Source organism: Dipodomys ordii, unplaced genomic scaffold, assembly GCF_000151885.1.
Source record: "Dipodomys ordii isolate 6190 unplaced genomic scaffold, Dord_2.0 Scaffold4, whole genome shotgun sequence".
Classification (NCBI taxonomy): Eukaryota; Metazoa; Chordata; class Mammalia; order Rodentia; family Heteromyidae; genus Dipodomys; species Dipodomys ordii.
The window spans coordinates 19,197,099-19,211,851 of NW_012267220.1; the positions used below are offsets into that span (position 1 = coordinate 19,197,099).

At 43.7% G+C, this 14,753-nt stretch overlaps 1 protein-coding gene across 1 annotated transcript in view; it reads left to right on the plus strand.

The window, feature by feature from the left end:
* Positions 1-1,073: 1,073 nt before the first annotated feature.
* Asah1 (N-acylsphingosine amidohydrolase (acid ceramidase) 1) overlaps positions 1,074-14,753 on the plus strand; it is a 26,452-nt gene continuing 12,772 nt past the window's right edge. Inside the window, exons 1-2 of the mRNA XM_013026207.1 lie at positions 1,074-1,214; positions 10,555-10,601. Of these exons, the coding sequence (XP_012881661.1) occupies positions 1,137-1,214; positions 10,555-10,601 (125 nt within the window). The 5' untranslated portion in view covers positions 1,074-1,136. The remainder of the gene's footprint in view (positions 1,215-10,554; positions 10,602-14,753) is intronic.

Genomic DNA, 14,753 nt, shown 5'->3' on the forward strand with positions numbered 1-14,753 from the left:
GGGTAGGGCAAGGAAGATTTTTATGATTGTTGAGTTTCTGTTTGGGTTTTTTTTTCCTTTTTTGGGGGGTCCAGTCGTGGGTCCTGAACTCTGGGCCTGGGCGCTGTCCCACAGCTCTTCAGCTCAAGGCTAGCGCTCTACCACTTGAGCCACAGCGCCACTTCCGGCTTTTTTCTTTTTGCTTATGTGGTGCTGGGGAATCGAACCCAGGGCCTCATGCATGCAAGGCAAGCGCTCTACCACTGAGCCACCTTCCCAGCCACTTGCTTCGTTTTTTAAGTTCTCAATGGAACTGGACCCCGAAGACAGGCTTTCCCGCCGGAGGAACCACTCACCCGGCAGGGCTGGGCCTCCCCACGGCGCGTCCATCTCAAGCTCGTCCTGCTGCGCGGCGGCCGGGCGAGGGGAGGCTGCCGGGGACACCCGGGCCCGCGGAGGCGGCTCGGAGCCGGCAGCGTCTCCCGGATCCCTGACACCTGCTGTCCTCACGCGAGGGGACCCGCCCCCGCCCCCACCGCTGGCCGCCTCTCACCCGGGGGAGTATCCGACTCTTCCGGATGGCTTTCCTCAGAGGGCGAAGCGGGGTCCGTGTCGAGACTCTGTGGGCTTTGGGCGTCGAGACCCCCCCCACCCCTTCCCGCTCGCCGGGCTCGCTCCGGGCGGTTTGAGGACCCCGCCCCCTGGTCCCGCCCCGCCCCTTGCCCCGCCCCGTGCCCCGCCCCGTGCTCCGCCCCGGCGTGCCCCGCGGCCACGCCCCAGGGCCAGAACTGGGCAAAGGTTCAGCAGCCCGCCCTCTGGGGCGTGGCTGAGGCTGGATCCAACCACTGCCAGCACGGCGTGGGGGGTGTCGGGGAATCACCCAACAGCCCCGCGATGCCAACCGCGATCCCGGCGGCCTCTCCTCCAGGGGGAAGCCGTCGAGTCCTTCCCCCTTCCCCTGACACTTCCCCGGACACGCCTCTCTTCCCGCTCCGACTCCCCCTGCACCCAGGTCCTCCATCTAGACTTGGTACGGCCCGGCTCCTGAGTCACGTGGCTGCGGGGGGCGCGGCCTGCTTGGGGGCGCGGCCTGCTCCGGGCCGGAGTGCTGTCTGAGGCCGCGGCGCTAGCGGGAGCTCCTCCGGGCGGCTGGGACGATGACGGGCCGCCGCTGTCTCCTCTCCTGGCTGTGTGCCGCAGCTGTCACCTGCGCCGTGGCGCAGCAAGCGCCCCCGGTGGGTGAGCTCGAGCCGGGCTGCAGATGGGGGGGCGCAGGTGCAGGCGGGGCTCGGGGTGCAGGTGCGGCGGGCGAGGGTGGGGGACGCGGCGCCGCTCGGCGTGCTCGCTCGGGACGGGAACTCCTGGACGCCTGGGAACGGCCGGGTGTGGTCGGCGCCGCGGCGGAACGGAGGGGAAGTTTCGGGATTCCCAGTTCCCGGCTCCGGGACTCTGGAGCGGAGAAGACGGAACTCCGGGTGAGTTCTCACCTGGAAGCCGCCCGTGTGGGAGCCGGGCCTGGGAAGGCCTGGGGCGCTGGCGGCGGCGCCCACGCCCGTCCTGGGAACGCCTGGCCTGTGGCTCTTTGGAGAAAGCGTGTCACCCAGCGCAGCGCTGTCCCTCCGCTCCTCGGCTGAGGCCAGCGCTCTACCACCTGAGCCACCTTCCCAGCCCCCATAACTCCGTTCTTTACAGACGGGACTCTGGAGTTGTATCACTAGGAACCTGTATCTACCCTTCGGCTAGATGTGGATGACGCCCGGGAGCTTAGGGTATTGAAAGTGGAAGCAAGCTGCAGTTTCCTCTTAACTGTTCCAGAAAGGCCAGCTACTTTGAACATCAGTTCATTACAGGAGAGTTATCATTCAGCCTTTAGAAATTGTGATCTCGGAGGCTGGTGGTTGGTGACTTACAGTTGTAATCCCAGCTACTCAGGAGGTTGAGGTCTGAAGGTAGCAGTTGGAAGCCAGTCCAGACCCTGATCGTTTTCTCCGATTAACCACCAAAAAATGGGAAGTGGAGCTATGACCCAAGTGGTAGAGTTTCAGCCTTGAGCAAGCTCAAGGTCTGGCACATCAAAAAAAAAAAAATAGAATCTGTATCTGGCTGGAGGTGTAGTAATATCTCTGCCTTGCGTGTTTGAGGCCTTGAGTTCAAACTTCTAGAGTATAAGGTGAAAAAAAGTTGAGCTGAATTGGAACAGTAAGGGGGAGGAATGACAATACTTGTTACAGAATTTGGACCTTTTTGGCTTCCTTTTTTAGTATTAACATTTTAAATAATGGCAGAAGTAGATGTTAGGTTTGTCGTATTTTTAAATCTCCTTGGCAGAAGATTTTAAGGCCCGGTTGATAATTCTTCCAATTTTCAAAATTAGCTTGCATGAGTAATACAGCCAGCAGGATGTTTCATTGTAGAATTTCCATCCATGCACACAGTGTATCCCAACCAAGCTCACCTCTCAATTTCTGTCACTTACACCCACCTCCCCTTTAATCCATTGTGTTCATCCTCATTCATCCTCTCTTGTTTTGCTTCCCCACTGACAACTCCCTTAAAATCTCTGTGAATTTTTTTTTTAGAGATTTTTACAGAAAATCTGTTCAGAAAAACCTTAGCACCTACTACATGGAAGTCTAGTGACTTGAATCACTAGAAATTGTTTGTAGTTCATGGTAAACAAAATAACTGCAAAGCAACTTTTTTTTTCTTCTTTTATGGTGGACCCAACCCAAGGCTCCATGTGTGCTAGACAAGGGCTTTACCACTTAAGCCACACCTTTATCCTTTATGTATTTATTTTGTTTTTGAGAAAGGTTCTTACTGCCTCTGCTGGCCTTGAACTAGAGATCTTCCCACGTCTGCCTTGAGGGAAGATATGCACAACACTACAACTTTGTTAAAACATTAATAACGAGGACCAGCTTGAAATAACTCATTTGATTTGGAGTATCTGTGAAGTTTTGTTTGTATGTTTTTGTTTTAGAGGCTTTTCCCAATATGCATATAACGTAAGTCTTCCTGAATTATCGTTAAATTTATAAAGTATCATTTAAGAGATGGTGTTGACCCGAGAAAGGTCTGGAGAAAGAGCCTGGATGATATCATCCAGGGTTCTTTAGGTCTTGTGAGCAGTTCAGGAATTTATCCTAAAAGAAAATAAGAAGCTATTCTGTGGGGGATTTTTTTAGTAATGACCACATAAAAAGAAAATAATAATTTGGATTAGAGGGGAACAAAAATAGGTATTGGTTGATATGAGGAAAGGATTTGAAAGAGAACAGTGGGCATTAAAGCACTAGTAGCATGAAGAGAAGTAGATGTTTCCAAAGAAAATCAGAAAGCAGAATAGAAGAAGAAAGGATTAGATGAAGATCAGGAAGTAATGTGTCAGTTTGAGCCACACATTATGTCCTAGGAAGATGTAGAAAGAAAACTGGACAAAGGCCACATGACTTGAACTTGTTTGTGTCAGAGCAAGAGGAAGTTGGCATAGCTAAAGCATCAGACCAAAGTAAGTGCTGACAGGACACCCAGGGAGGAGATGGGGGACAAGTTGAGTTTTATGAAGATGTGAAGTAGCTATTCAGTTTGACAGATGAAGATTGTTGATTATCTCAGCTTGAAGAGTATTGGTAAAAACTGGTGTTTTACCCAGGCATTGGTGGCTCACATCTGTAATCCTAGCTGCTCAGGAGGCTGAGATCTGAGCATCGCTGTTTAGAGCCAGCCTGGGCGGGAAAGTCCATGAGACTCTTATCTACAATAAACTACCAGAAAACTGGTAGTGGTGCTATGGCTCAAGTGGTAGAGAGCTGAGGGATAGCACCCAGGCCCAGAGTTCAAGCCCCACAACTGACGAAAAACAAAACAAAAAAAATCTACAAACTGGTGTTTTAAACCCCAGGCCCAAAATGTAAGTATTCTGTATGTCAGGTCTGGTGTTTCCTTGCCTTACACGCCAAATAAAGAGACATGAAGAGGGCAGAGAAAGATGGTTTGTTACATGAATAGGGCAGCTATAAGAAGACCGCATTTTAGTCCATCTTTGGGGTACAGACGTGGGCTTTTTTTTTGTCGGTCGTGGGGCTTGAACTCTGGGCCTGGGCGCTGTCCCTCAGCTCTTCAGCTCAAGGCGAGCGCTCTACCACTTGAGCTACAGCGCCACTTCTGGTTTTCTGGTGGTTTATTGGAGATAGGAGTCTCACAGTCTTTCCTGCCCGGGCTGGCTTTGAACCGCGATCCTCAGATCTCAGCCTCCTGAGTAGCTAGGATTACAGGCGTGAGCCACCAGCGCCCGGCCAGACGTGGGCTTTTTGTTTTACAGACCAAGAAGAACTGAGGGTATAGAGAGAAATACATGAATCATGATTAAATGTTCTCAGTCAGCAGTATTGCCTGGCTGACCATTATCTCAGTCTTGCCTATCAAGGGGATCTGGAGAAGTAACCATTTATCATTTGAACAAGTTAGTCACTATTTCCTGATCAGTCATCTTTCCTGAGCCTTTCACTGTTCTCTTTCTTTGGGACAGTTTCAGTTTTTGCCCCATTATAGTAAGGTGAAGGCATTGCCAGTCTGGGATGCTTATAGGTAAATCCTGTCCTTCTTGGAGCCCAGGGTGATTGCAAAGTGTCTGTAGGAAAGAATAACTCAAGAGCTCAGATGCAAACTGGGGGCTCATTATTTATCTTGCGAGCCCCAAGCAAAGAGTCACTCAGTGCTCTTCAGCAAAAGCAGCTGTTAGTGCCTTTGAGTAGATTCCCTAAGACTACAGTGAAACATAATGGCTGAGTACTGAACTGTTGAAATGAACTGTTGAGGATAGCCATTAAATCAGCTTCAGCACTGATTTTCAGAGTTTCAGAAAACAAGGGGCTGGGAAGGTGGCTCAGTGGTAGAGTGCTTGCCTTGCATGCATGAGGCCCTGGGTTCGATTCCCCAGAACCACATAAGAAAAAAGGAAAAAAGCCAGAGTGGCGCTGTGGCTCAAATGGTAGAACGCTAGCCTTGAGCTGAAGAGCTGAGGGACAGCGCCCAGGCCCAGAGTTCAGGCCCCACGACCAGACCCCCCCACAAAAAAAAAATTAGGCAGAGTTTCAGAAAATAAATATATCTCACTAACACTGGCTTCCCCTCTGTTACACTGTGTGGGCTTTCTCCTGCTACTCCACAGGAAAGAACGCACTATCAACTAATACTGTTGCCATCAAGTGTCAGACTCTATCTAAAGGTTAGAAATGGCTCAGTCAACAAGGTAGACGAAGCCTCAGCACTTACAGAGAGCTGTAATATTTCTCTTAAATATTAGCAGTTTAATACTCTCTAATTCAAGCCCAAATGACATGAAAACAGGCTCATTTGAATTACATTTGCAAGAAATACGGTCCTATTCATAAATGTGGCTGGAGATACAGGTCAGTGGTAGAGCACTTGCTTAGCTTGCATAAGCCCTGGATTTGTTCCAGCATCACACACACACACACAATTGCTAGAATTGTTCACCTTTCCTTTTCCATAGTAAAACTACTGTAAGCTATATACTTTACATTTTTTTTCCCCAGTCCTGGGGATTGAACTCTGGGCCTGGGCCCAGGCCCTGTCTCTGAGTCTCTTTGTACTCAAGGCTAGCACTCTACCACTTGAGCCACAGCACCACTTCCAGCCTTTTTGTTTTTGTTTTTGTTTTTGAGTAGTTTATTGGAAATAAGAGTCTTACTGCCCAGTCTGGCTTCGAACCATGATTCTCAGATCTTAAGGTCCTGAATAGGTAGGATTACAGGCACGAGGCTCCAGCACCCGGCTCTATACTTTCTTTAAATCATCTCCCATTTTCTTTCTTTTTTCCCCCAGCATGTGGATATAACAAGTACATAAGGATTTTAAAAATTACATTATTAGGAGTGGGTAAGGGAAGGATGGGTAAGAGTGTTGAAAGGTGTAACATTGATCAAGATGCATTGAATTCATAAACTGCTTTGTTAAACTGTAACTTCTTGGTAGAACTACTCAAGGATATTTTTTTTTTTTTTTTGGTCCGGTTGTGGGGCCTGAACTCTGGGCCTGAGCACTGTCCCTCAGCTCTTCAGCTCAAGGCTAGTGCCCTACCACTTGAGCCACAGCGCCACTTCTGGTTTTTTTCTTTTTGCTTATGTGGTGCTGAGGAAACGAACCCAGGGCCTCAGGCATGCAAGGCAAGCGCTCTACCACTGAGCCAACTTCCCAGCCCTCAAGGATAATTTTTAAAGACAAAAAAATTGTGGCCAGGCTGCAGGCAGGTCGTACCTGTAATCCTAGCTACTCAGGAGGCTGAGATCTAAGGACTGAAGTTGGAAGCCAGCAGAAACTCCCTAACTCTGTCTCCAGTTAATCACCAAAACCGCCAGAAATGGAGCTGTGGCTCACATGATAGAGCGCTAAACTTGAGGAAAAAAACAGAGACAGCACCCAGGCCCTGAGTTCAAGCCCCAAGATTAGCACAAAAACAACAACAAAAATGCCTATATTATTAGAAACATACAGTTCATTCAGATTCTCCCTAAAATATTTTAAGGAGGTGAGAAAATTATGGCATTTATTTTATTTATTTAATTTAGATGTGGAGCATTCATTGAGTCACCAGTGAAACAATTTTCACTTTATTTTCAAACTTCTATTTGCATACATTAATTGCACAAAGTAAGCAGTTTGTGATGTTTCCTTGCATCCATATAATGTACTTTGATCATATTAATTCTTTCTGTTTTAATCCTCCTGTTGGCCCTTTTTTAAATGTTCTGCAAGCTTTAAAAATTGGATTTCATTCTTGCCTTTTCATACATATCATTTTCATGCATATAATTGTTATTTTCCTAAATATGTTATATTCAATTGCTTTTTAATTCATTTTTGGAAATAAAGACTGATTAATTTCAAAGAGCTTTAATTCCTGATTAAATAACTGTAATAATCAGAGAATTTACTGACTCAGAAAATCCTTAAAAACCATTTTCTAGAGTTTTAAATAAAAACAGATTTTATTATTTCCTTTTACCCTCACAAAACAACACAAAGGAAGATGCAAGACGTGTGTGTGTGTGTGTGTGTGTGTGTGTGGTATGTTTAAAATTTTGATTTTTTTTTCTCCCAGTGATAAGGTAACAGTAGACCAAGCAAATTGCATACTATCTCTACCTATTCATCTGTTTATAGCCTTAGCCTATCATCTATTAAAATTTGTATCTACCTTGATAAGGTTGTCTATTATTATAACCATGTACTCTTAAATTTGGGGCTGGTAAACTTTAAATTGCAAATTAGTTCATTGTAATCCTTGAAACTGTGTTCACCTTGGCTAACACATTAAGGGTGTAATTTTCGTGGCACTGTGCTAGTATTCAGTTTAAGTGACTTCAACATTAGTGCCTACCTTACTTATTTTCACTTACATCTACTTTTTTATTCTTGGCGTATTGCAGTTAAGATTATCATAGTTATCACCCTCCCACAGGTATTGCTGGCCAGGTTGCTCTTTAGCTCTTAATTCTGGGGCAGCTTAATCTCTCTCCTAAAACTTGACAGAGCACTTTCAACTTTTCACACAGTTGCTTAGTAAGAATTGTATCTGTAATTTGATTTTTATTTTAGCTTTGGATCCAAGGACATGCAAAGATAACCATTATTAGGAAGGGAGCCTCTGCATTTCACTAATTTGCTAAATTGATTCTAATGATCATCAAACACCTAAACTAAGTGAAGAAGACTCTATTAACCAAATTGAAGCCTTGGTTTTATTGCTTTTGCTGTGGAAAGAAGCTGGTGAAGTGTTGGACTCTGAATTCTGTCACCAACTCTATAACCTACAAAGCACCAGTGGAGCCCAGCGTGGCATCTTGAACAGGATCATGAAATTCCTGTTACCTTCAAATAGAGTAAAAGGACAAAAATTGGATTTTGAGAGACAAATTGTGTTTTAGACTAACCAAAACTTCTGATATTTAGAAGAATTTTATGTTACATGAATTTGTATAAAATTTCATTTATAAAGTTTAATAAATAGTACCCTTTTCAATATATGATGTTTTGAAAATTCCTGTTTGTATTTTAAGATTTCCTTGAGTAAGAGGCAATTTTTTTGGTATCCCTCCTCAAATGTACCAAATAGGGAATAATAAATGTAAAACAATATGTCCTCCTTTGAGGTAACTCATTTACTATTTTAAAATAATTTTGCTTACTAATAGCATAACACCTTTAAGAATAATGCCCAGAGGTTGGCGCCAGTGGCTCATACCTGCAATCCTAGCTACTCTGGAGGCTGAGATCTGAGGATCACGATTTGAAGCCAGCTCAGGCAGAAAAGTCCCCAGGTGACTCTTATCTCCAATTAACCATTCAAAAACCAGAATAAAGCTGTGACTCAAAGTGGTAGAGCACTAGCCTTGAGCAAAAAGAGGTCAGGGACAGCACCCAAGTCCTGAGTTCAAGCTCCACAACCAACAAAAAATAAATAATGCCAGAAATCCCTCTGAAAATCCTTTATATAATGTAAATAACATCATACAATTAGAAAAATCAGTGTTGCAAATTTCACATAAGTGTCCATGGTTAAAGAAAAGTAATATGAACAGGTTTATGAAAAAGAATCATCTTCCTGTTCCTTTGACTCCAGCCCTTTCCCTTAAACTAACTTTTTCTGTTATAGTTGTCTTAGTGTGTACAAAGTAGCGTTTTCTTATGGATGTGACTTGTATTAGACAATCATGAGTATGAGCCATTGGCACCTTGCTTATGAATGGCTTTGTATATTAGCTTTTGCAACAACTTTGCTATTATTTATTATTAATTCAGCCTCAAATTACAAAACAAAGTTACATAATAGAAGTATATCCTTGTAGAGTCACTTTTATGATACTGTTCAAATCATAACTAATGTGAAAGTATTTTATATACTTACCTTGTTATCAAAAGTTAAACAAGCTTTAAGATCTCTTTTCTGACACAAAGTGCAACAGATATAATTTCAGAGCCCTGATTGCAGTTTCAAGTCTTCCCTATACTTCTCATATTGTAGATTATTATTTTTTTAAACATTTTTATAGTTCTGGGATTCAAGAAAAGATAAACATGTACACCTTCTACAGACAGTAATAAAAAAACATAAGTTGGCGAACTTTGAGGATTTTTTTATGGTATTAGTGTTCAAATGCATGTCCTCATGCTTGCTTAGTTGGTGCTCTACCATTTTAGCCACACCGTAGGCCCTGCACTTTTCCTGATAATTTTAGAGATGTTATGTAATGAGCTTTTCTGCCGAGGCTGGCCTTGTACAGTGATCCTACAAATCTCAGCCTTCTCAATAGCTAGGTGAAGACCACAAAAAAAGAAAAAAAAGAAGAAGATGTTTGAGCTGGGTGCAGGTGGCTCACGTTTGTAATCCTAGCTACTCACAGAGCTGAGATCTAAGGATCACAGTTCTAAGCTAGCATAGGCAGCAAAGGCTGTGAGACTCTTCAATGAAAACCAAAAAGCCAGAAAAAGAACTGTGGCTCAAGTGGTGGAGTGCTACCTTGAGCAAAAAAGTTCAGAGACAGTGTCCAGGCCCTAAGTTCAAGTCCCAAATATCCTTTTTTTTTATATATAGTTTTTTTTTTTTTTTGTCGGTCATGGGGCTTGAACTCTGGGCCTGGGCGTTGTCCCTCAGCTCTTCAACTCAAGGCGAGCGCTCTACCACTTGAGCTACAGCGCCACTTCCTCCTTTTTTTTTTTTTAATAAAAAATATTTGAGTAGTCGTGGAGATGGGAGGGCAGGGATAATAAGGGGAAACAAAGGAGGAGGCAACAATGCTTGATAAGAAATGTACTCATTACCTTGCTCGTGTAATGGTAACCCCTCTGTACAGTATTTTCACAATAAAAAAACTTATTAATAAAAAAATATTTGAAGTAGATTTTAGAAGTTAGAACCCAAAGTTCACCAAGTGGGCATTTCATGTAGAGAACACAGCCTGTGCTCGGCGTGGCCGTGGAAGTGCTTGCAGGTGGCTCTGAGCGCTGGGAGTGGTAGGTGAGGTTCCCTTTTAGGCAGGTTATAAGTAGCCCTGTGCCCCATATCCTGAAAAGGTGGTTTGAGATGCAAATCTCAGCACAAAGCTGCAATCAAATTAGACTAAGACATTTAGTAATGCTGAATCCTATCAAGTCATTTACTTTTGGTAGTAAATTAGCCGTCTAAGAGGAACATTTTACATCTCCTTTCTTATATTTACATCTCCCTTTTGCACTTGTGCAAAATGAATTGAGACCTCAGTGATTTCAGATTTTAGAGGTTTTCTGACTGGAAAGGCTTTTATCTTAAAAAGGTATTGGACACCTGGCGTCTATAATCCATCTATAATCCCAGCACTCGGGATGTTAAGGTAGGAGGATTACTACTGCCTGGGCTATCTAAGAGAGACTTTGTCTCAAAAAGAGAAGGTACTGAAATGGTGTAAAAGGATGATTTTTATCTTTACAAACTATAATTGTTTTTGCCAGTTGCCTATTAAGTTAGCAAACATTCATGATTTCTGAACCTTTTCATTTTCTTTATTTTTTTAGTGGACAGAAGACTGTCAAAAATCAACTTATCCTCCTTCTGGACCAACGTGAGTAAACATCAGATAATCAAAACTCAGACCTGTGCAGAGGTTTTTGAGTTTTTAATGTGGTATACTCCACAAAAATAATTGTAGTGAATAAATACTTAAATAGTAATTTCCAGCCTGAGACAAAGATTGACTTCCTTAGGTTTGTTTTTTATGAATCTGTCTCAGATCTTGAACAAATTGAAAATAAAAAATCCATGGTTAAAATGTTCATTTCTTGGAACTGGAGGTATGACTCAATTGATAGAGCACCAGACTTGAGTGAAAAGCCAAGTGAGAGCATAAATACCCTGATTTCAAGCCCCAGAGCCTCCAATTAACTACCAAAAAGATGGAAGTGGCTCAGTTGGTAAGGTGCTAGCCTTGAGCAAAAAACTCACAGATAATGCCAAGGCTCCTGAGTCAAGCCTGGGACTAGGGGGAAAAAGAGTTTCATGGCCTTTTCTGCCCAGGCCAGCTTCAAACTCTGATCCTCAGACCTCAGCCATCGCAATAGGTAGGATTATAGGCATGAGCCACCTGCACCCAACTAAGGTTTTCAGGTTTTATAACATTTCTAATTTACATACGTTATACTGCTCTCTTTTGAGGTAGACATTCTAAATAGATTCTGTCCCTGGCTCATTGGATCCCAGATTTCTGCCCTGTCTCCATGTAGCATTTCTTTTCTGTGCTCATTGCTTAGTTTCTGCTGTCTTGTTTGTATACATGGGTGTTACGCACCTGAACTAGTTTCTGAGCCACCTTGGGTGCCATGTAGACTCAGAGAATATGATTGAAATGATGACCTGGATGTGTAATTGTTCTCTGTGAAGTAGGAAACCATACTATATTGATTACCAGTCATGAGTGATTGACTGAATGAAACTGTAATAATCCAAATTCTTTTTTTTTTTAAGTATCGAAGTGGAACTCAGGGCCTTGAGCTTGTTGGACAAGTGCTTTACTACTTTAGTCATGCCTCCAGCCCTTTGTGCTTTGGATTATTTTTCAAATACTTTTCAAACCTAGGACTAGTCTCAGATCAAAATCCTACTATGGCTGCCTATAGCTGACATTAGAGCTATTAACCAGCTAGCTGGCTTGTTTGTTGAAATGGGGTCTTCCTAACCTGTTTTTTGTTGCTGTTGGTGGTGGTGGTGGTTTTGGCCTGAGCCAAAAAGATCTTGTTTCTTACCTTCTAAGTAGCTGGGATTACAACATGATATAACACCCCTGTTCTCCAAATTATTTTAGTTTACTCACCTTTATTTAAATCTTTCAAGCTAACTAGTTTTGTTGCTGTCCTGAAGCCAGTGTATCTTCCAGCTTGTTTGCTCCTCAATAGCCTGATCTTACGTCTTCCTTTCTTTTACCTCTAGTGCCATGTTGGCCTTTGCTGCCTTATTGTCTCTTTGAGGGTCTCCCTGCCCTCAAGTAACTGACCATTTAATAAATACTTTCAACATTGAAGCCTTTATTTCTGCTCCTTTTTAATGTGTACTTTGCTTGTGCCTGTGAGTTAATTGCCCTACAAACTATAAACCTTCCCTGGTTGGGAACTGAACTGATTTTGTATTGCTCTGTGTGTGTTTGTGTGTGTCAGTGTCTGTGTGTCTCCCTGTGTGTGCATCTGTATATACACTGAAATCTATGCACAGCTGACATTGATTTCATGTGCATGTATACTTCCCCCCTTGCCTTGATATTTCCACTGGATTTCTTCTTGTCAGCATCCTGTTTTCCTGTACCAAAATCCTCCAGTCTTTCTGTACTATGTCTGTGTGGATCTGAGATCTGGCAGACCAGGCAGCATTCCTGTCCCTTTGGATGACAAGCAGGCTTTCTGGCCCTATGACTTCATCCTTTTCATTCAAGTACACAAATTTTAGTGACTTGCTCGGGCAACTGTGAGGGAGGAAAGGGACACCTGTTCATCTAGCCTGACCAGTCACATCAGCGCAGAGATGCAGGAAGTGAGAGCCATACCATTCTTGTGTCCATCTGAGTTCCATTAAGCATTTCTTTTCTACTGCTCACTGGGCACTTAGTGCTCTCTTATTTGCACATGTGTGTGTTGTCACTTGAAATAGTTTGCAAGCCACTTGAAGAGCCATGTGGATTCAGACAGTATGACTTATGATGATCTAGATATAACAATATGCTAAATCTCAAAAGTAATGAAATTATTTTAATTCTGTGGGGAAAAGTGGGAAAACATACTAAGGTGATTGCTGTTGATTGAGCATCAATTCTGCTAAGTTGTGTGTGTGTGTGTGTGTGTGTGTTGTTGTTGTTGTTGTTGCTGCTGCTGTTTTGCTATTCCTGGGGCTTGAGCTCAGGGCCTGGACACTGTCCCTGAGCTTCTTTTGCTCAAGGCTAGCACTCTACCACTTGAGCAACAACATCACTTCAGGCTTCTTCTGTTTATGTGGTACTGAGGAATGGAACCCAGGGCTTCATGCATACTAGGCAAGCATTCTACCACTGAGCTACATTTCCAGCTCATGGAATACATTTCTTATGGCAGTGTCAGCAATATGCATAGCCCCAAGTGTGTCATTATTGCTGCACCTGGATATCCAAATGCATGCGTGGATGGATGGAGAGCTGGACTATCTACCTATAACAGAGGCAGTAGATGGTTGAACTGTGGGACAGAATTTTGTATGTGAAATTATGATTAATCAGAAACAGCTTGGTGTGGGGCTGGGAAGGTAGTTCAGTGGTAGAGCGCTTGTCTTGCATGCATGAGGCCCTGGGTTCGATTCCTCAGTACCACATAAGCAAAAAGAAAAAACCCGGAAGTGGTGCTGTGGCTCAAGTGGTAGACGCTAGCTTTGAGCTGAAGAGCTGAGAGACAACGCCCAGGCCCAGAGTTCAGGCCCCACAACCGGACACACACACACACTCACACACACACACACACACACACACACAAAAGAAACAGCTTGGTGTGATGAAGAGCTGTTTTCTAAGATTTAAGTATCATGTAGATAAGAAAAGCAACTAGAGAACCTGAAATTTTCCCCCCATCCTAGGACTTGAACTCTGGGCCTGGGTGCTGTCCCTGAGCTCCTTTTGCTCTAGGCTATTACTCTATCACTTGAGCCACAGAGCCACTTTGGCTTTTTCTGTGAATAAAAAGGAGATAAGAGCCAGGCACTGGTGGCTCACACCTGTAATCCTAGCTACTCAGGAGGCTGAGATCTGAGGATCATGGTTCAGTCAGTAGGAAAGTCTGTGTGAGACCCTTTATCTCCAATAAATCACTAGAAAACTGGAAGTGGCACTGTGGCTCAAGTGGTAGAACATTCGCCTTGAGCTGAAGTGACAGCGCACAGGCCCAGAGTTGAAGCCCCATGACCAACTAAAAAACACCAAGACAAAACAAACAAACAAAAAAAAAAGGGAGATAAGTGTCTCACAGACTTTCTTGCCCAGGCTAGCTTTGAACCACGATCCTCAGATCTCAGCCTCCTGAGTAGCTTGGATTACAGGCATGAGCCACTGGCACCCAGTCTAAAAATGTTTAAAAAAGAATAACATTTATGCATTGTGATTTTGTTTAAATGTATATGCCCAGAATTGAGTGTCTTTTTCATTGCTATCTAAATCACAGCAGCTGCTGGTTAATAATTTCATAAAACTTCATACATGAACCAGGTCCCCAGATTCAGCAGCATTACTTAGAAGTATTCAGTTACACAGAAAATTATGTTTAGGAAATAACCTATCTCCTGTTATAGCAAAAGTTTAGATAACATATGCATTTAAGAGCCTGATAACATTGCAACACAGAACAGCATGTCCACTGCTTTTCTCTGGAACAGAGCAATAAGGGATCGGATAATAGCTATGTTCAGGTGTAGCTTTAAGTTGATCAATAGGGGCTGGGAAGATGGCTCAGTGGTAGAGCGCTTGCCTTGTATGCCTGAGGCCTTGGGTTCGATTCCTTAGCACCACATAAGCAAAAAGAACAAAGAGCCGGAAGTGGCGCTGTGGTTCCAGTGGTAGAGCACTAGCCTTGAGCTGAGGGACAGCGCCCAGGCCCAGAGTTCAGGCCCCACGACCGGACCCCCCCAAAAAAGTTGATCAATAACTGAATGCTCCATCCTTAAAAGCAATTTCAATTTGGTAAAAAGTGCCAGAAAATAATGTTCCAGTAGTGAC